Genomic DNA, 22,602 nt, shown 5'->3' with positions numbered 1-22,602 from the left:
TCTTTGACTAGCATTTTTACGTGAGGTCCTCAAAAACAGCAGACCTCCTGGTATATAGAGGATCTTTGACTAGCATTTTTACATGAGGTCCTTAAAAACAGCAGGCCTTCTGGTATATAGAGGATCTTTGACAAGCATTTTTACCTGAGGTCCTTAAAAACAGCAGGCCTTCTGGTATATAGAGGATCTTTGACTAGCATTTTTACGTGAGGTCCTTAAAAACAGCAGGCCTCCTGGTATATAGAGGATCTTTGACTAGCATTTTTACATGAGGTCCTTAAAAACAGCAGGCCTCCTGGTATATAGAGGATCTTTGACTAGCATTTTTACATGAGGTCCTTAAAAACAGCAGGCCTCCTGGCATATAGAGGATCTTTGACTAGCATTTTTACATGAGGTCCTTAAAAACAGCAGGCCTCCTGGTATATAGAGGATCTTTGACTAGCATTTTTACACGAGGTCCTTAAAAACAGCAGGCCTCCTGGTATATAGAGGATCTTTGACTAGCATTTTTACATGAGGTCCTTAAAAACAGCAGGCCTCCTGGTATATAGAGGATCTTTGACTAGCATTTTTACATGAGGTCCTCAAAAACAGCAGACCTCCTGGTATATAGAGGATCTTTGACTAGCATTTTTACATGAGGTCCTTAAAAACAGCAGGCCTCCTGGTATATAGAGGATCTTTGAAAAGCATTTTTACACGAGGTCCTTAAAAACAGCAGGCCTCCTGGTATATAGAGGATCTTTGACTAGCATTTTTACATGAGGTCCTTAAAAACAGCAGGCCTCCTGGTATATAGAGGATCTTTGACTAGCATTTTTACATGAGGTCCTCAAAAACAGCAGACCTCCTGGTATATAGAGGATCTTTGACTAGCATATTTACATGAGGTCCTCAAAAACAGCAGGCCTTCTGGTATATGTAGAGGATCTTTGAAAAGCATTTTTACATGAGGTCCTTAAAAACAGCAGGCTTCCTGGTATTTAGAGGATCTTTGGCTAACATGTTTACACGAGGTCCTTAAAAACAGCAGTGCTCTCATAAAATAGATGATCTTTGACAGGCATGTTTACATTAGGTCCTTCAAAAAACAGCAGTGCTACTGTCATTAGAGGATCTTTGACCGGCATTTTACATGAGGTCCTTGGAAACAGCAGCACTGCTGTTATTTAGAGGATCTTTGATTAGCATTTTTACATGAGGTCCTCAAAAACAGAAGGCCTCCTAGTATTTAGAGGATCTTTGACTAGCATTTTTACATGAGGTCCTTAAAAACAGCAGGCCTCCTGGTATATAAAGGATCTTTGACTAGCATTTTTACATGAGGTCCTCAAAAAGAGCAGGCCTTCTGGTATATGTAGAGGATCATTGAAAAGCATTTTTACATGAGGTCCTTAAAAACAGCGGGCCTCCTGGTATATAGAGGATCTTTGACTAGCATTTTTACATGAGGTCCTTAAAAACAGCAGGCTTCCTGGTATTTAGAGGATCTTTGGCTAACATGTTTACACGAGGTCCTTAAAAACAGCAGTGCTCTTATAAAATAGATGATCTTTGACAGGCATGTTTACATTAGGTCCTTCAAAAAACAACAGTGCTACTGTCATTAGAGGATCTTTGACCGGCATTTTACATGAGGTCCTTGGAAACAGCAGCGCTGCTGTTATTTAGATGATCTTTGACAGGCATTTTTACATTACTTCCTTAAAACAGCAGTGCTCCTGTCATTAAGAGGATCTTTGACCAGTATTTTACATGATGTCCTTATAAACAGCAGTGCTCCTGTCATATACAGTAGAGCACTTTTACATGCATGAGGTCCTTAAAACAACAGCACTCCTGTTATATATAGAGGATCTTTGACGAGCATCATAAAATGAAGTCATCAAAAACAGCAGTGCTCCTTTTGTATAGAGGATTTTTGACGTGCATTATTAAATGAAAGAATTCAAAATAGCAATGCTCCTGTCTAATAGAGGATATTTGACTGTCGTTTTTGCATGACGTCCTTATAAAAAGCAGTGCTAATGTTATATAGAGGATCTTTGGCAAGCATTGGCAAGCATGAAGTCATTAAAAAAGCAGTTCTCCTGTTATATAGAGGCTCTTTGACGAGTATAATTAAATGAAGTCATTCAAAAACAACAATGCTCCTATCATATAGAGGATCTTTGGCTATTATTTTTACATGAGGTCCTTATAAACAGCAGTGCTCCTGTGTCATATAGAGGATCTTTGACTATCATTTTTACATGAGGTCCTTATAAACAGCAGTGCTCATGTTAGATAGACAATCTTTAACAATCATTAAATGAAGTCATTAAAAACATCAGTGGTCCTGTTAAATAGGGAATCTTTGATAAGCATTTTTAAATCAAGTCATTAAAATCAGCAATTCTCCTATCATATAGAGCACAGGTGTCAAACTCAAGGCCCGGGGGCCAGATGTGGCCCGCCACTTCGTTTTATTTGGTCTGGAAATAACACGTATCAATAGTGTAACTTTTCTTACTAATTGTATTATTTCTTTCTATTTTGGGAGAAAAAACATATATGTACTCCATGTGATTGCAAATGATGTCAAATTAAATATTGTCTAATTGTGAAAAAATATATTATCAAACATTCAAACCATTTTTAAATAGAAATATACTAATAATAATGATTTCAAAGCAAGTTATCCATCAAATTGTGCAATCTAAAATTAGCAAAAGATTAGATGGTAAAATTGTGAAATTTGCTGTGGTTTTTACAGCATTTTTCTGTGATTATTTATTTAATTATTTTTTTGTCATAAAAAAATACAATCATGTGTGCTTACGGACTGTATTCCTGCAGACAGTATTGTTATATATTGATATATAAAGTAGGAACCGTAAATATTAATAACGGAAAGAAACAACCCTTTTGTGCGAATGGGGGAGGGAGGTTTTTTGGGTTGGTGCGCTAATTGTAAGTGTATCTTGTGTGTTTTATGTTGATTTAATAAAAATAATAATATATATATACATATTTTTAAATTTTTTAAATTTTTTATTTCTTGTGCGGCCCGTACCAATCGATCCACGGACCGGTACCGGGCCGCAGCCCGGTGGTTGGGGACCACTGATATAGAGGATCTGTGACTATCATTTTTACACAAGGTCCTTATAAACACCAGTGCTCATGTTAGATAGAGGATCTTTAACAATCATTATTAAATGAAGTCATTAAAAACCGCAGTGGTCCTTTTACGTAGAGGATCTTTGACTAGCATTATTAAATCAAGTAATTAAAATCAGCAATGCTCCTATCATATAGAGGATCTTTGGCTATCATTTTCACACAAGGTCTTAATAAACAGCAGTGCTTATGTTATATAGAGGATATTTGACTGGCATTTTTACACAAGGGCCTTATAATCAGCAGTGCTCATGTCATTTAGAGCAGTGGTCCCCAACCACCGGGCCACGGCCCGGTATCGATTGGTATATATATATTTTTAATTAAATCAACATAAAAACACAAGATACACTTAAAATTAGTGCACCAACCCAAAAAACCTCCCTCCCCCCATTCACACTCATTCGCACAAAAGGGTTGTTTCTTTCTGTTATTAATATTTCTGGTTCCTACATTATATATCAGTATTAGGGCTGCAACTAACGATTGATTTGATAATCGATTAATCTGTCGATTATTACTTCGATTAATCGATTAATAATCGGATAAAAGAGACAAACTACATTTCTATCCTTTCCAGTATTTTATTGGAAAAAAAAACAGCATACTGGCGCCATGTTCTTTCAACTTGCCAAATAAAACAAGGAAAATGTTACAAAAATGCACACTTTTGACACCCCTGCTATAGATAATAAAAAATTAAATCTGATAAATCTAGGGATAAAAAGCACACGCATGCGCGTTTATCACAACTCTCTCGCTCTCGCTCTCTGTCTCTGCCCCTTTCTTTAAGAATGCTGCTGCGTGCACAATTTGTTTAGTTTTTAACCCCGAACGTACATTGTTAATACACGCAACCCTAACTCAAAATGCCGGAAATTTGAGGCATTTAAGAAACACCGCCCGGACAGGCCCGCAAAAGAGGACAAGTCCGGTGAAAAGAAGACGTATGGTCAGTCTATCGTAGCCCGGTCGCTGCTAGCATGCTAGCAGTGATCGGTTTCACCGGACATGTCTTCTTTTGCTAGCATGCTAGCAGCTAACGGGCTACGATAGACTGACCATACGTCCTCTTTTCACCGGACATGTCCTCTTTTGCGGAGCTGTCAGGGCGGAGTTTCTTAAATGCCTCAAATGTCCGGCATTTTGAGTATTGTTTACACCACGTGCAGTACGCTACTTAATATGTCCGTGTGGAAACTCGTTCGGTACACCTCCGCACCGAACCGAAACGCCCGTACCGAAACGGTTCGATACAAATACACGTACCGTTACACCCCTATTATTTTGATTATTGTTTCTCAGCTGTTTGTAAATGTTGCAGTTCATAAATAAAGGTTATAAAAAAAATAAAAATAACGTAGCCTCAGCGCATGCGCATAACATAGATCCAACGAATCGATGACTAAATTAATCGCCAACTATTTTTATAATCGATTTTAATCGATTTAATCGATTAGTTGTTGCAGCCCTAATCAATATAGATCAATACAGTCTGCAGGGATACAGTCCGTAAGCACACATGATTGTATTTCTTTATGACAAAAAAATAAATAAATAAATAAATAAATACCATACCCTCCCCGGTCTGTGGGACAAATTTTAAAGCGTTGACCGGTCCGCAGCTACAACAAGGTTGGGGACCAATGATGTGGAGGAACTTTGACTATCATTTTTACACAAGGGCCTTATAAACAGCAGTGCTCCTGTCGTATTTATGATCTTTGCCTCAGGTTTTTGCAGTAAGTCGTTAAAAACAGCAATGCAATCCTGTCATAGGAGGATCTTTGACTATCATATTCGAGGTAGGTGGTTAATCATGCTTCCATTTTACTTCAGTATTATTTTACTAATGACTACTCTTTAGTGAAGTAAACCTTTTAAGATATACGTTAGTCTGTTATGCGGTTAGTAGAAGGTCAAAACAAGGTTGATGGTAGCGTAATTATCCTGAATATGAGCTTGCGTCTTTACGCTGGTGTATCTCCTTGTCTCCCTGCTCAGGTGGCTGACTCCACTTATCTTCACTAGACTATTCAAACTAGAATTTAGATTTTGGGAAAAGAGCAAAAGTCTTGTTCTGTTCATGTGTGGACCAGGAGGCCGAGAACATCTCCATCTTTTCCACATAAGACCGAGGCTGCAACGTGGAGATGAACACTCCCTTTCAGGAGTTTTTCCCCCCATGCAGTTCAACAATCTTACACAGGATATACTAAAATAAGAGGCTAGAATTCCCTTAATTATAGCATTCCAAGAGCCTTCCAGGGGGACAGCAGGTCACACAAATTGAGCCACGTGGCTGAACTACTCCAACCTTAAAGATATCATCTTTTTTTTCTTTTACCCTCCCTTTCCTTTCTCTTATCCCCCTACTCACTTCTCCCACTGCATTCCTGACATGCCTCGGGGGGGGCAGGAGTCACACACACACACACACACACACACACACACACACACACACACACACACACACACACACACACACACACACACACACACACACACACACTTGTATTTATTACCTTCTTGAGACCTCTGAAAAATGCCTACCTCTTTAGGACCACCCTTTCTAGATATATAAAGATGTGTATTTACAACGTTAATAATATATACATACTATGCAAAGATAAAAAAGCTTGTTGTGAAAAATTAGTTGGAATTTCACAAAAAAAATGTCATATTTCACAAGAAAAACGTAGAATTTTGGCAGTATTATAATAAAAGTTGTAATTTTACCCAACACAAGTCAAAATTTTACAAGAAAAACTGAACATTTGCGCAATATTATGATAGAAGTTGGAATTGTACTCAATAACAGTCGCAATTTTACAAGAAAAAGCTTAACATTTTGGCAATTTTATGAAAAGGATCGTCATTTTACTCGACAAAAGTCACAATTTTTTAAGAAAACTGTAAAATTATTTTAAAAAATCGGAATTTCACTCGGCAAAATGATGACAAAAGTCATAATTTTACCCAAAAAATGGCACCATTTTACAAGAACAACAAACATATTGGCAATATTGTGATAAGTCAGAATTTTACATGACAAATGTTGCCATTTTGCATGAAAAAGTAATCATTTTACATAAAAAAAGTAATAATTTTATGAAAAAATATGAGAAATTGTTCCCAATTTTATAAGAAAAAAGTCAACACATTGTGAGAAAAAGACTGCTTTAAAGTTCATTTTTTTAATGTATCTTTTTTTAAAAAACGTTTATTTACTTTAAGTTATTACAGTATGTCTCTATATACATGTTTATTTTATTTTTTTAAATTAATGTTGGCCAAATGGGGCGCCTTTCAATTTCCATACGCACACTTGTTATTTCATATGTTGATCAGAGGGCGAGCACTTTAAATGTTTACACACACTGGTTATTTCATATGTTGACCAGAAGGGGGGGACGTTTAAAACCTACACACAGTCAATTTGAAAAATCCCTCCTTTTTGGGACCACCCTCATTTTGATAGATTTCACCACCAGGGGTGCAAATGTGACATTCTCTATTAGATGCAATGTCATTGGGACCATGATTTATGTCCTCACTTGTTCACACCTCTCATATGGAAGGTACTTTTCCTTGTTGATGTCTCAAGAAGGGTAGAAATACAAGAAATACAAGAACACACACACACACACACACACACACACACACACACACACACACACACACACACACACACACACACACACACACACACACACACACACACACACACACACACACACACACACACACACAATGGCAATGGCTGCAGCCATTGTCCGCGTGCACTGAGGAAAAAAAAGGGTCTTGGCATACCAAAAGGAGCACAGATCTGCTGCTGCATTCAAACAGCCTATTCAACGTCACTTAATGCGTGTTTACATCGCATACAAAGTCTCTGTGTATAAATTTGTCTCGCTCCTTCAGTTTAAGTGACATGCTTTTGGAGCCGCACAGAAAACAAATCTACTTGGGTTTGGGATTTAAACGGACTGATCCCAGGAAATTGAGAGTGACTCATAAAAACCTGCAGTTCCTATGGCAGGAGGAAGGGCCGATGCAACACTACCACCTACTGGTAGAAACATCACATGACCATAACAAAAAACAGCTCCAATTTCTTCCCTGCCACAAGTGAGCTCAGTTACCATTTGTCAGTGTGACATGACACATTATTACCTTATATCGACCAAATCTCATATTATTGCATACATTAACCACCCCTTGGTAGACCCGTTTTGGGATGAACACAGAGCTTGTGAACTTTGACAGGATGCTGCTGCAATATTGTCTCCCTTTTTCCTTCAGATGTCCTAACACTTTTGGTCTTGTGAGATTTTTAGATTCTACAGTATTCAAGATCATGCACATCATCCAAAGACCAAGTGTGTCAGTTTTAGGTTCCTCAAGTATTCCTGTTGATACCTACTTAGAGACGCACTGAGCTACAACATTCCTGATGCCCCCTGCAGCCTTCTATTCCCTCCAGCTGTGCAGCCCCGACTTCCATGCCGGTCAGGTTAATAGCCGGACCACATAGCTTAGCGCTACATTAGCTCTCTAATCCCTGTTCTTCGCTCCAGCTAACCTTACCTTGTGTATCTAGAGTCCATCTGACACGGATAAGTGGTGGATTAGAGCAGCTTGGGAACATTGAAGGAAAAGTATATGTGTGCACTCACTGAGGTGTAGCTGGTCTTGCCCACGTTGTGGTTCTGGTTGTGATTGAGATTTTGGTTCTCCTGTTCTCGACACTGCAGCCCTGCCAGGTGCCTCTCCAGCGCGGCCCAGTCCATGGTAGGCAGAGTCTCTTCCTCAACGCTGTCCTCCTCTCGGTAACCCCCCATACATCCTACAATCCCAGCACTGTGTCCTGCGCCGCCCGTGCTTCGGTTCCCCCTGCCTTGACTGAGGTGTCTACGGTTGGCAGCCCCTGTGAGCCCCCCCTGTGGTGTACCAGGGGAGTGGAGCAGTTTGCTGCGGGGCAAAATTAAGTTTCCGTTTTGTTTAAGTTCCTCTGGGATGCCAGCGATGGAGCTGCTAGTGCGCCTGCTGGGGGCCGGGATGGGAGGGATGGTCTTCACATCCTGTAATTCTTCGGCAAGGCTGCGGCTGTTCTTCCTGTAGACCTCGCCGACCTCGACGGGCCCTGTGATGCCTCCTCCGCTTTCCTCCTGACCAGGAGCCTGTGGGGAGGCGCAGTCGTCTCCGTACTCACTCTCCCACTCCTCTATCACCTTCTTCTTGTACTCTTGGTAGTCCTCGTCCTCCTCATAGTCCTCTAAGGTGACAAGGTCCAGAGAAGGGGATGATTTGTAGCCATCTAGCGTGGTTAGGTCAGGAGAAGGAGAGCAGGGGGTAACCTTGTTGGAGTTGGACTCTGAGCTGGAGCGGCTGGATGCATCGCTCCCCAAGTCCATGCCATCCTCCCGGTAATCCTGCAATCAGACAAGGGAAGTCATATGGCGTTAGAGGATGTCTTTGTCATGACTGAAAAGGAATTTAGGTTGGACTCAAAATACTTTGGAAGGCATTCCTGCATACACTCATAAGACAAATGTTCAATAACTTCTGCACAATATGTTCCACCTGGACCCTTACAAAGATGTTGGCCATGAATTTCCAACCGATTTTGCTCAAGTTTTACAGACATGTGTTTGTCGGTCTTCTAAATTCAGCGGTGATTGGGAAAACCCCTCCAAAGTTACATTGTGTTTTTGTGCGAGAGAGTTCATGTCAATTACCATTAATTGATTAACGTGGACCCCGACTTAAACAAGTTGAAAAACTTATTTGGGTGTTACCATTTAGTGGTCAATTGTACGGAATATGTACTGTACTGTGCAATCTACTAATAAAAGTTTCAATCAATCAAAAAATTCAACATATAGCGTCAAAAAAGTAAAGCACACGGTGTGTATTTGTCCGGAAACAAACAGCACAGGCAACACAATAGGGGTGCAGGATTTACCATTTTCGTGGCAGCACCTGAGAGAATTAGACATTTTTAAGTGTTATTTTTGAATCCCCAGTCATGTTTAAAGCAGCTAGTATTTTCCTATGTAGCGTGTCTTCTCGTGATCTCCGTGCTTTTATCTTATGTCCGCTACTAAACTCGTTGTGTTGTTTTAAGGGCTCCTGTTGTTTTGGCAAGTTCCTATCTGTTTTGAGGACGTAGCTCTGCTCCTTTCTGGGCGAAAGGGGCTGTTTTCGCGCTACATAAGCAGACTCTTTTTGTTTGGATTTAGACCTCTTCTCGCTGATGCTATTGTTGCGTTGTAAGGGCTGGTCTCCTAAAGCTTTAGTAAAACTTGGCCAAGTACTATTCTGTCTCTGTGGTCTTTCTTACTCAACATATATGTCATTCAAAAGAACTTGGGATTGACCAGTGTGTTTTATTCCCTGAGAGGAAGACTGGTCTCGCGTAACAATTTCGGGGCTTTGTCCGGGATGAGTATTGGACGTCTCTTACACTCTTCTGGACAGACTCACCAGGCCTGCACAATAGTTGTAAATAGTCGTCAACTCACGTCATTGTGTCTAGACTACCGTGACGGGCTGCTTCACTGACGAGTAAGCAAATAGGTCGTTTGTCTTCGCCTAAAAGAGCAAAGGGTTGGAGTCCCTTTGTATGTTACGATAAATTCTGCGGTTGGAGGCCATTTGTAAAAGTACAATAAAGATTCCCTGGTTGCGAGATCCCTGTGGCATTAATGTGTGCACTAAAATTAAGGCAAAAGTGACACAATGGACGAGGAGGTTGACAAAGAGATATGTAAATGTAACGTTTGAGAAAAAAATCTAAGCAAATAAATATACCATTAAATGATCAATTTAATGTGGTACTGTCGCCGATGGGATTACCAGGTAGAGATTAAAAGGAAAAGAGAAAGTTTCAAGAGAAATGACCCGCGCCCACAGCGAGGAGTCCGAAGGGAGTTCACAACACTCGTGCAGTCGTGAACTAAAAACGCTTGGTGGATGAGAAAAGTAAGTGGAAGTTATATGGAGTCACGCAACACACTTCAGAAGTACACAAATAAATTAGGACAGCCCTGTCCCTTAAGGTGCAACTGCACTAATGTACTGCATGGGGTTCATTACTGGATTCTAAGGTTTGGGCCAAAAAAGTACTCCAAAGAGTCAAGTGTCGGTGGTACAAAAGCAGCTATCTGTACAATGAAATACACTTTGGGCAAAGACCTTGTGTTCAAGCTAGAACAGTGTCTTACATCATACTGACATCCAATATGTTCCATTACTGTAAATGTCAGGTAAAAGGATGCAAAAGGACCTTTTGCAAGATAGAGGAGGGGTGCAGCACAAGGTACAAGCTCTGCTAAAATATTTTCTTAAAAAAAATAAAAAAAGACTACAATGTGTTGCTAAGTTGTAGAGCGTAAGAGAACAGTAGAGAAAGAACACATTTTTTTTGAGAAAAGGACAATTCAGAACACAGTATGTGCAGACCTGGGCTATTCAACTAAATGGTTCTATGGTCCACATTTCCAGAAGGTAAGGACCCTTCAATATTATTCTTATTTTGAAAACCAGCATTCTCCGCAGTGGACATTTGTTTTGAGTGGGTTTCTTGTGTCAGAGTTACAAATGTCATTAAAAAAAAAGCTCTGTTATGCAAAATACAAGTGACCACTGCAGTACATGCTGACCCTAGGAGGTTCAAGCATCTGCCAATCAAAATTCCTTTGCACAACAAAAGTGCTGTAATGTTTTTATTAAAATACATTTTCTGCAAAAAAATGTTTAAGTCTCCAAAACTTGTATTGAACTCGGGCTGCCAGTAGAATACACCATATTTTGAGTCAAATCTGTTTGGAAGTTTGAGACCGGTAGTCTCACAGCACTTCCTGTCCGGCAGGAACTTCCCGTCTGCCCATAATTTTGCAGCTACAGCTCCTTTTTGGGACCAGCTTCATCTCACAGAACGCGTGCCCACAGAGACAAAAGCATTGTGTTGGACCAGCTTCCTGCGAGGGACACAGACATGTCATGAACGTGAAATGTGCGTAACCTTGACCGTATGCTCCCCGACCTCTACCCCCCTGTAATCACCGCATGACTGATTACTCCACAGGTAATGAAAATGTCCGCGTTGTATACAACAGATCACACACACCCGCACCTCCACCCCCACCCCTCGCATGAATCAAGTCGAATAGGCGACACATTTCTTGCAGCACACCAGCAAAAATTTATGACACGCCAAAAAAATAAAATGATATACAAAGAGGCGCTCTAAAATATTATCATACATCATTTCTTACTATCAAGTCTTTTGGCCACTTTATTAGGTACACCTTGTGTGACTTTTTTTTTTAGCTTCTTTTAAGGAACAAAATAGTCCAGATGCATTCTTGAGTATACTGTACAGTAACATCTAACAGGTTTTATCCGGCGCGCGGGATGAGTTTGCTACGTATAAAAATGAGCCGAAATTTTTGAATGGAAGAAACTGCTGTCCTAAATGTGTCCACTAGATGTCGCAAGAGGAATTCTTTGTATCTTTGTAGATTATGCGACATACAACATGATGTTAGTGCACCAGTCGAGGAAAATGAGCTAACTACATAAATAACATCCTGTAATTGGATTTTGATATTTTTTTATCTTGATAGATTGAAAATTAACACCAATGAGTTGACTGATATCACATAATTTATTCAGAAAGTGTAAATAACGACAAATAAAGATAAAACACTATTAGCCGCAATATGTAAGTGTAGAAAAAACCAACAACAACATTATAATTTGTACATTTTCAGAATGTGCTTGTTCTATTTTTAAACAAAGAAATTCTGATGTCTTTATTTTTAAGTTATCGTGCTGTGATTTTACCAGATTTTATGTGCACTTGGCACCAGGACACCCTGGGCCACAGTTCCATGATCGACTTTGTAGTTGTGTCATTGGATTTGCGGTCTCATGTTTTGGACACTCGGGTGAAGAGAGGGGCGGCGCTTTCTACCGATCACCACCTGGTGGTGAGTTGGCTGCGATGGTGGGGGAGGATGCCGAACAGACCTGGCAGGACCAAACGCATTGTGAGGGTCTGCTGGGAACGTCTGGCAGAGTCTCCTGTCAGAAAGAGTTTCAATTCCCACCTCCGGAAGAACTTTGAACATGTCACGAGGGAGGCGCTGGACATTGAGTCCGAGTGGACGATTTTCCGTACCTCTATTGTCGAGGCGGCCGATTGGAGCTGTGGCTGCAAGGTGGTTGGTGCCTGTCGTGGCGGTAATCCTAGAACCCTGAGGGACGCCGTCAAGCTGAAGAAAGAGTCCTATCAGGCTCTTTAGGCTCATAGGACTCCGGAGGCAGCAGACAGGTTCCGACAGGCCAAGCGGTGTGCGGCTTCAGCGGTCGCGGAGGCAAAATCTCGGACATGGGAGGAGTTCGGGGAAGCCATGGAAAACGACTTCCGGACGGCTTCGAAGCGATTCTGGACCACCATCCGCCGCCTCCGGAAGGGGAAGCAGTGGTATGTCAACACCGTGTATGGTGGGGATGGTGTTCCACTGACCTCGACTGCGGATGTTGTGGATCAGTGGAGGGAATACTTCGAAAACCTCCTCAATCCTACCAGCACGTTTTCTTATGAGGAAGCAGTGCCTGGGGAATCTGTGGTGGGCTCTCCTATTTCTGGGGCTGAGGTTGCCGAGGTAGTTAAAAAGCTCCTCGGTGGCAAGGCAGAAGAGATTCGCCCGGAGTTCCTTGAGGCTCTGGATGCTGTGGGGTTGTCTTGGTTGACAAGACTGCAACATCGCGTGGACATCGGGGGCGGTACCTCTGGATTGGCAGACCGGGGTGGTGGTTCCTCTCTTTAAGAAGGGGAACCGGAGGGTGTGTTCCAACTATCGTGGGATCACACTCCTCAGCCTTCCCGGTAAGGTCTATTCAGGTGTACTGGAGAGGAGGCTACGCCGGATAGTCGAACCTCGGATTCAGGAGGAACAGTGTGGTTTTCGTCCTGGTCGTGGAACTGTGGACCAGCTCTATACTCTCGGCAGGGTCCTTGAAGGTGCATGGGAGTTTGCCCAACCTGTCTACATGTGCTTTGTGGACTTGGAGAAGGCATTCGACCGTGGAACCCGGGAAGTCCAGTGGGGAGTGCTCAGAGAGAATGGGGTAACGGACTGTCTTATTGTGGCGGTCCGCTCCCTGTATAATCAGTGTCAGAGCTTGGTCCGCATTGCCGGCAGTAAGTCGGACACGTTTCCAGTGAGGGTTGGACTCCGCCAAGGCTGCCCTTTGTCACCGATTCTGTTCATAACTTTTATGGACAGAATTTCTAGGTGCAGTCAGGGCGTTGAGGGTATCTGGTTTGGTGGCAGCAGGATTAGGTCTCTGCTATTTGCAGATGATGTGGCCCTGATGGCTTCATCTGGCCAAGATCTTCAGCTCTCACTGGATCGGTTCGCAGCCGAGTGTGAAGCGACTGGGAAGGGAATCAGCACCTCCAAGTCCGAGTCCATGGTTCTCGCCCGGAAAAGGGTGGAGTTTTTTTTTGTTTTTTTTTGGTCATAAAAAAATACAATCATGTGTGCTTACGGACTGTATTCCTGCAGACTGTATTGATCTATATTGTTATATAATGTAGGTGCACTAATTGTAAGTGTGTCTTGTGTTTTTTATGTTGATTTAATAAAAAAAACAAAAAAAACATTTTTATTTATTTATTTTTCTTGTGCGATCCACGGACCGGTACCGGGCCACGGCCCGGTGGTTGGGGACCACTGATATAAAACACCCCTGTCATTCCTTGACAATTTACATGCTCTTCTTCAAGCAAAAGTGAAGAAAAATGTGAATTCTCCGTACAGATATTGCTAATATTTGTTATTACTTGTCATCTTTTCACTAAATGCCACAAAACGACTTCATGGGTGGATCTGGTGAGAAACTCACATCCTCGATGAAACATAATTATTAGTCTGTATTCCTATGAATGGCATTGAGGCTATATAGTGAGAGGCTATATGGTGACTGGACGCAGGCAACTTTATTAGCTGTGTCGAAGGTACAGTCGGGAAAAGAAACGTCTAGTATGATGTAGTGCAGGGGTGTCCAAAGTTTTTTCCACTAAGGGCCGCATAACGAAAAGTCAAAGTATGCTGGGGCCATCTTGATATTTTTTTTAATTTAGTAAAACAAAAATGCTGACAACAGACATGATATTTTTAAAGACACAATGTGGAGTCAGCTTTGTCTCGTAGATGATAGGTTGTACAATTAATAGTTATTTCAGGTGTGTCCATAGTGCCACCAAGGGGCCTTTTTTGGACAGCAGCTCTGGTTGGTTTGCAACATCCATCCATCCATCCATTTTCTACCGCTTGTCCCTATTGGGATCGTGGGGGGTGCTGGAGCCTATCTCAGCTGCATTCGGGCGGAAGGCGGGGTACACCCTGGACAAGTCGCCACCTCATCCCAGGGCCAACACAGATAGACAGACAACATTCACACACCAGGGACCATTTAGTGTTGCCAATCAACCTATCCCCAGGTGCATGTCTTTGGAGGTGGGAGGAAGCCGGAGTACCCGGAGGGAACCCACGCAGTCACGGGGAGAACATGCAAACTCCACACAGAAACACCCCGAGCCCAGGATCGAACCCAGGACCTTCGTATTGTGAGGAACACGCACTGGTTTGCAACATATTGTTGGAAAAGACCGCAAAAAGTTCATAATGTAATGAAAAAAAGCTGATATTTTGATACTAATACCCAATAATATTACAGTTTGTCACTTATAAGACAAACATGGCACTGTTAGCTATATCATGTCTGTTTGTAGCATTTTAAAAATACATCAAAATATCCGCAGCAAATTTTGTCATTACATAATGTCTTTTTTCTTACATTTTTACAGTTTTTTTATTTTTCGACGAGAGGGACAAGCGGTAGAAAATGAATGGACGGAAGTTGCGGGCCAACATTACTCAAGCTGCAGGTCACAAATGGCCCCCGGGCCGCATTCTGGACACCCCTGATGTAGCACATTAATGCTACTTCTTCTTGCAAAAGCATATTTTGTTTTAAAGCCCCCAATCCTGCACATGTAAATTGGCCGTACAGACATTGTTGTAAAACGTTCAAAACGTCACTAAAAGTCCAGCAAAACCTGGGTGGATCCCCGATGAGTTCAATGAGCTTAAATGTCATAGTAAGATGGTCTGCAGTTGGCATTTTACAGCAAGGATGTCACTAATGTATGTGCAGCAATGTAGTGCTGATTTACAATTACCGAGGTGGTCATCAAACGCACCACAGCTCCTTTATTATGCCACTTTCTAACCCTTCATGCATGGGCTGCAAAGTCCATCCATCCATCCATTTTCTACCACTTGTCCCTATTGGAGGTTGCGGGGGGTGCTGGAGCCTATCTCAGCTGCATTCGGGCGGAAGGCGGGGTACACCCTGGACTAAGTCGCCACCTCATCACAGGGCCAACACAGATAGACAGACAACATTCACACTCACATTCACACACTAGGGACCATTTAGTGTTGCCAATCAACCTATCCCCAGGTGCATGTCTTTGGAGGTGGGAGGAAGCCGGAGTACCCGGAGGGAACCCACGCAGTCACGGGGAGAACATGCAAACTCCACACAGAAAGACCCTGAGCCCAGGATCGAACCCAAGATCTTCGTATTGTGAGGCACACGCACTGGTTTGCAACATATTGTCGGAAAAGACCGCAAAAAGTACATAATGTAATGAAAAAAAGTTGATATATTGATACTAATACTAATACCCAATAATATTACAGTTTGTCACTTATAAGACAAACATGGCACTGTTAGCTGTATCATGTCTGTTTGTAGCATTTTAAAAATACATCAAAATATCCGCAGCAAACTTTCTCATTACATAATGTCTTTTTTCTTACATTTTTACAGTTTTTTTTATTTTTCGATGAGAGGGACAAGCGGTAGAAAATGAATGGACGGAAGCTGCAGGTCACAAATGGCCCCCTGGCCGCACTCTGGACACCCAAAAAACCACTACTTCTTGCAAAAACGTATTAGAGCCCCCAATCCTGCACATGTGAATTGCCCGTACAGACATTGTTGTAAAACGTTCAAAACGTCACTAAAAGTCCCAGATGAGTTCATCCATCCATCCATTTTCTACCTGCTTGTGCCTTTCGGGGTCGCTGGAGCCTATCTCAACTGCATTCGGGCGGAAGGCGGGGTACACCCTGGACAAGTCGCGATCTCATCGCCTAAATGTCATAATAAGACGGTCTGCAGTTGTGGCATTTTACAGCAAGGATGTCACTAATGTATAGTGCTGATATACAATTATTGAGGTGGTCATCAAACGCACCACAGCTCCTTTAATATGCCCCTCTCTAACCCTGCTTTTTGGCCCTAAAAAAGTAAAAAGACCGGCGTTGCTTCCACACACACAAAAAAAGTGATCTCCGAACGAGGCTTGCAAATATTGTAGGATGGCCACATGAACTACAGTGCAATATTTGAATCAGTTAAAGTGCAGTTTATGAGAATGAGAGGCATAGGGAGGGGAGGCGCTGCAAGACAACATCCTAGAGCCGTAAAGCTGGGATTAACGAACACCATGCATGCACACAAACACAGCTTGGATGTTGTTTGGCCAACACAACAAGACTGCGTGCGCATTGACAGCTGCAGAGACCCCCCGTTACCCAAAATAGGGAGACAAAAAAACAAAAAAAACAAGAGTGACGTACTCATCCTAGTTTTCGGAGTCATTCATGATGTCATGTTCCAAAAGGAAAAAAAAAAAAAAACTCCCAAGAGCAACCTGACGCCCTCTTCCACTTCCACCAGTGACAGAAACGCCCATAGCCCACAATGGACACAGCATTTCCCGGCATGCATGCAGCCGAGCCGGGTTAGATTATTATTATTATTATTATTATTATTTTTTTTGTACTTACTGTCATCATCTTGTTAGATTTCCCCCCTCCACGTCTCAAGACATCGTTAAAGTGTCGCAAAAAAAATCACGGCTATGCCCACTTTTGTCTTCCGGATGTAAAATCCTGGTTAAGGGCGGCAGGAGGTGCCGGCGGCTCGGCCACCGAAATGACGGACAGTCCGGGGAGGAAGAGGACATCTGGGTCCGGGCATCGCTGCGAGTGTGTGAGTGTGTGTGTCTAACACTCTCTGTGTGTGTGTGTAACACTCTGAGTGTGTGTGTAAGAAATGTGAATAGGTAAATAAGAAGGATGGTTTCAAATCCGAAAGGTGGATGTCAACAAAGCCAAAGCTCACGCCTCTTTCCAGCCTACGCGAGTCCTCCAGGATTGAAAGCGGCGCTACACCTAAGTTCCTTCCCGATCCTGCTCCATTTGAACGGCTGTTCTCCTTCTATAGCGGCGTCTCTGTGAGAAAGTGACGACACAAGACTAGCACTGACCTTGCAAATGGCAGGGGAGAGAGAGAGGGAAAGAGAGAGAGGGAGGGAGAGAGAGAGAGAGAGAGAAAGAGAGGAAACTATTTGGGTGAATTATTAAACACTTTTTTCTACTGTTCTGAATTTAGAGCAGTGACATGCGGTGAACTATACACCAGGTGAGGCATATATACTTATTTTTTCTTCTTTTTTATACTAAAAGTCATATGTGCAGCTAGGCCTGGGCGATACGGCCTTTTATTAGTATTTCGATATTTTTAGGCCATGTCACAATACACCAGGGGTGTCCAAAGTGCGGCCCGGGGGCCATTTGCGGCCCGCAGATAATTTTTTAACGGCCCCATGGCACATTCTAAAAATACGATGAAAAACAAATAAAAAACATAAAAAGTGGTATAAATGAGCAAACAGGTGAAATGTAACAAAAAAATGTTGCATTATTTACTCTAATAACACAAAGCTGCCATGCAGGCTGTTTCTTTCTTCACAAAATAATAATGAATCAAAATCAATGTCATTATGAATTATTGATCTATTCAAGGCTCCAATTACTTCACATTAAATATTCCACTTTGAGATATTTTGGGGGGCAAATGTTGCATATTTTTTGGTTGCCATTTAAAAAACAAAGTTTTTTAAAAAAAGGGCCTAAAACGAACAAACAAAAAACATAAACAACAATAAAACTTATAATTGACGGATAGATCTGAAGTTGATCTTGAGACTATTGTGGTAAAAGTTATAAAAAAAAGTTGGATTTATTTTTTTAAACTTTACTGAGCAGTACCCTTTTGGATCCCCAATAATTTTAGTGGGACTTTTTTTTTTTTTAAGTGTCATTGCTCAAAAAAACAATGAATTAAAATCAATGTTGTTATGAGTTATTGACCTTTTTAAGACTCCAATTATTATATAATCTCAAATATTCCACTTTGAAATTTTATTGGGGGAAAATATTGCATATTTTGTGTTTTTTTTCCCATAAAAAACACGGTTTTCCTTGACAAAAATGGCACACAACTTAAATCTTTAAAAGCTTTTTATTGCCAGATAGACCTAATGTTGATCTAAAGATTTAAACCTTGAATAATAATAATAATAATAATAATAATACTAAATAATGACACATTTGTAATATTTTTTTTGACCAAAACCTTTTGGGGTCCCCGGGATCAAGTCTGAGTGGAGGCCTAAATGTATCTTTTTTATACATATATTGTATTGGTTTTTAAGATAAAAAATATCAAAATGGCCCCCGCTTGTTTTGATTTTTCAGTGTGTGGCCCTCAGTGGAAAAAGTTTGGACACCCCGCGATACACGATATACATCTCGATAATTGTTTTACCTTAGCCTTGAATGAACACTTGATGCATATAATCACAGCAGTATGATGATTCTAAAGTTAAGTTTAAAGTTAAAGTAGCAATGATTGTCACACACACATTAGGTGTGACAAATTTATTCTCTGCATTTGACCCATCACCCTTGATCACCCCCTGGGAGGTGAGGGGAGCAGTGAGCAGCAGCGGTGGCAGCGCCCGGGAATCATTTTTGGTGATTTAACCCCCAATTGTGTCTACATTAAAACATTCTTGTTCACACTGCATTCATATATGCTCATTTTAAACTTTCATGCAGAGAGGGAAATCACAACTAAGTCAATTTACCAAAACTGTTTCGCAGCCGAGTGTGAAGCGACTGGGAAGGGAATCAGCACCTCCAAGTCCGAGTCCATGGTTCTTGCCCGGAAAAGGGTGGCGTGCCATCTACGGGTTGGGGAAGAGATCTTGCCCCAAGTGGAGGAGTTCAAGTCCCTCGGAGTCTTGCTCACGAGTGAGGGAAGAGTGGAAGGTGAGATCAACAAGCAGATCGGTGCGGCGTCTTCAGTAATGCGGACGCTGTATCGATCCGTTGTGGTAAAGAAGGAGCTGAGCCGGAAGGCAAAGCTCTCAATTTACCGGTCGATCTACATTCCCATCCTCACCTATGGTCATGAGCTTTGGGTTATGACCGAAAGGACAAGATCACGGGTACAAACGGCTGAAATGAGTTTCCTCCGCCGGGTGGCGGGTCTCTCCCTTAGAGATAGGGTGAAAAGCTCTGTCATCCGGGAGGAGCTCAAAGTAAAGCCGCTGCTCCTCCACATGGAGAGGAGCCACATGAGGTGGTTCGGGCATCTGGTCAGGATCGGGCACGTCCGACCGGTAGGAGGCCACTGGGAAGACCCAGGACACGTTGGAAAGACTATGTCTCCCGGCTGTCCTGGGAACGCCTCGGGATCCCCCGGGAGGAGCTGGACGAAGTGGCTGGGGAGAGGAAAGTCTGGGCTTCCCTGCTTAGGCTGCTGCCCCCGCGACCCGACCTCGGATAAGCGGAAGAAGATAGATGGATGGATGGATGTATTTATTAAGCAGTTATTAAGCAGTGGCACAAACATTCATGTCATTTCAAAACAGAAAGTGCAAGATTGTCAGAGACATTTTAAAACAAGCTATTAGTGCACTTTTGTGCATGATGTCACTAAGATGACATTGATTGATTGAAACTTTTATTAGTAGATTGCACAGTACAGTACATATTCCGTACAATTTACCACTAAATGGTAACACCCGAATACGTTTTTCAACTTGTTTAAGTCTGGGTCCACGTTAATCAATTCATGGTAAAACAAATCAAAACAACACTAAATTAAAGTGCACTTTTTGTACAGAACGCCACTACAATAGTGTAAAACAAATAAAGTGCACTTTTGTGCATGATGTCACACAAGATATTTCAATAACTGTCAAATAAAAACGAGCTGCATAATAGGAAATCAAATAGTGTATGTCCTTCGCTATGTGGTAGGTTCCTGCGGACGTTATCTCCTTCTGTTGTTGACTATTTTTTTCATACCGTGTTTATGTGGAAATGGAAGACACCAGGCTCAATTGGGTCAGTGCTGGTTGCTTCGGCCTTTTGTTGGGTGTGGCACCGGCCGAAGATGTTGACATGCAGAGTTTCAAGCACTCTTCATTCTCTAGCGGGTGACTTTTCAAATGATGCTACAAATTAGTAGTGCTGCTCTTTTTTGTAGCAACGCTTTTGCCGCATACTTGACATATTACGGTTGTCTGTTCAACATCTTCCCGCTTGAAGAACCACCGCCAGACGATGGACCCCGTGCTGTTTTTCTTGGGAATTAATTCTTCCTCCATTTGTTACCAGATTTGCACCTTCTCTCTCTCTTATTACCACTCGCACCGCTCCGCTTGCACCACCTGCCACAGTTAACTTTACCCATTCTGCTACCTCTCTGCTCGGCGAGGGCGTATGACGTTGCACGCGCGACAGTATGTGACGTATGTAAGACGGTGCGCTTGTTTTATGTCTCTGTGAGAAGGAGAGACAAGAGTGATAAAAGCCTGTAGTGTAATGCCCGCAGCTAAAAGCAACTGCGTGAGAACGTATACTTGAATATCACGATATAGTCATTTTCTATATCGCAGAGAGACAAACCCGCGATATATCGAGTATATTCCATATATCGCCCAGCCCTATGTGCAGCTATAATAATCGTTGATTTAGGTTGCACATTAGAGTAACAGGAAAAAGAAGGGAGTTATTCGCTTTCATAAAACCGTTATCGTAATGATATTATGATATGATAAATGGGTCCAAATAGTATTTGATAAAGTTGTTATTAAATACTTTTTTGGTCCCATTTGCTTTTAACAAAATAAATCAAGTATTGTGAGTTTATCTTACCTTTCTGTATTTGTATCTAAAGCAGCAATAGCTATTCTCCATGAAAACCTACTTTGTATGATCACATTCATTTTGTCTGAAAGTTAAAGTACCACTGATAGTCATACAGTGGTGAAATTACCCTCTGCATTTGACCCATCCCCTTGTTCACCCCCTGGGAGGTGAGGGGAGCAGTGAGCAGTGAGCTGCGCTCGGGAATAATTTTTGGTGATTTAACCCCCAATTCCAACCCTTGATGCTGAGTGCTAAGCAGGGATGTAATGGGTCACATTTTTATAGTCTTTGGTACGACTCGGCCGGGGTTTGAACTCACGACCTACCAATATCAGGCCACTGAGCAGATTTAGGTCTAGCAGGTAAAGTCCAGTTTTGAGGAGTATTTCATCTTGTATACAGTATATAATTCTCAATATTGGCAGACTCATTCATTTCATTCAATTTCATTCCAAGCAATAAAACAATATTTTTGCATGTGACAAAAAAACACCCCACAAATGCTGGCTTACTCTAATAAAAATGCCCTGTTTGTTATAAATACAGTTTAAAAAAAAAAATAAAAAAAAATAGTCTGGCTTCCGCTGGAGAGCTAGAGCGCACCACTTCTCCCAGTGTGGCGAGTCAGAGTACTGCAAGTTGACAATATATCGCCCCCTACTGTGAGGCAGAGGTACTTGCTGCCTCATGGCCTGCCTTTTGTGTGTCGTCGTGGAGGCACCACCTGTGTCTGCCTCACTTCTCCTCTGCCGCATTATTTTCATCAGGAAACACGGAATTTTGACCATGAAAATTATCAAAATATACAGGACCCTGCACCTAAATCACATAGCAAGCATAGACCAAAAGAGAATTATTCAACCATATTTTATTACTTAGTTTTTGAACATCTCATGGTTAAGCCACCTGGTGACAGCACGTCACTGATTTAGAGTCTCCTCTAAGTCCTCACATACAAGACATTCCCACCTTCATAACATTGAATGCAATGCTCTTATAGCAGGGATATTCATAGACATCTTATAAGTAGACACAGCATGGAGCGCTATTGCCTACTGGCGCTGACGAGACGTGGGGCCGCCATCTTGGAGTGGTGATCCGCTCCACTCAGTGCAATTCATTTGGCAGGAGCAATGAACTGTCAGCGCATTTAATTAATCTTACCTCACTGAATACCACTGATTTTCACACGTTTTTTTTGTCATACGTGTAGCTATGATAAAGGACACATGTTTTGGCGTGGTTTACCATTCATAGTTTGCTTAACAGTAAT

The 22,602-nt window shown here is 41.9% G+C and overlaps 1 protein-coding gene across 4 annotated transcripts in view; it reads right to left on the bottom strand.

Moving 5' to 3' along the window:
* schip1 (schwannomin interacting protein 1) overlaps positions 1-22,602 on the bottom strand; it is a 938,589-nt gene that overhangs the window by 271,336 nt on the left and 644,651 nt on the right. For 3 of the 4 annotated variants that reach the window (XM_062060223.1, XM_062060220.1, XM_062060222.1), the window contains one exon: positions 7,845-8,600. In XM_062060223.1, the coding sequence (XP_061916207.1) occupies positions 7,845-8,600 (756 nt within the window). Of the gene's footprint in view, positions 1-7,844; positions 8,601-17,108; positions 17,572-22,602 lie in introns of those variants that run through there. The other variant, XM_062060221.1, reaches the window with a different exon arrangement.

This window comes from Entelurus aequoreus, linkage group LG10, assembly GCF_033978785.1.
Source record: "Entelurus aequoreus isolate RoL-2023_Sb linkage group LG10, RoL_Eaeq_v1.1, whole genome shotgun sequence".
NCBI classification, from domain to species: domain Eukaryota; kingdom Metazoa; phylum Chordata; class Actinopteri; order Syngnathiformes; family Syngnathidae; genus Entelurus; species Entelurus aequoreus.
The sequence above is the reverse complement of the archived record's forward strand: the minus strand, read 5'-3'. Positions and strand labels throughout refer to the sequence as shown.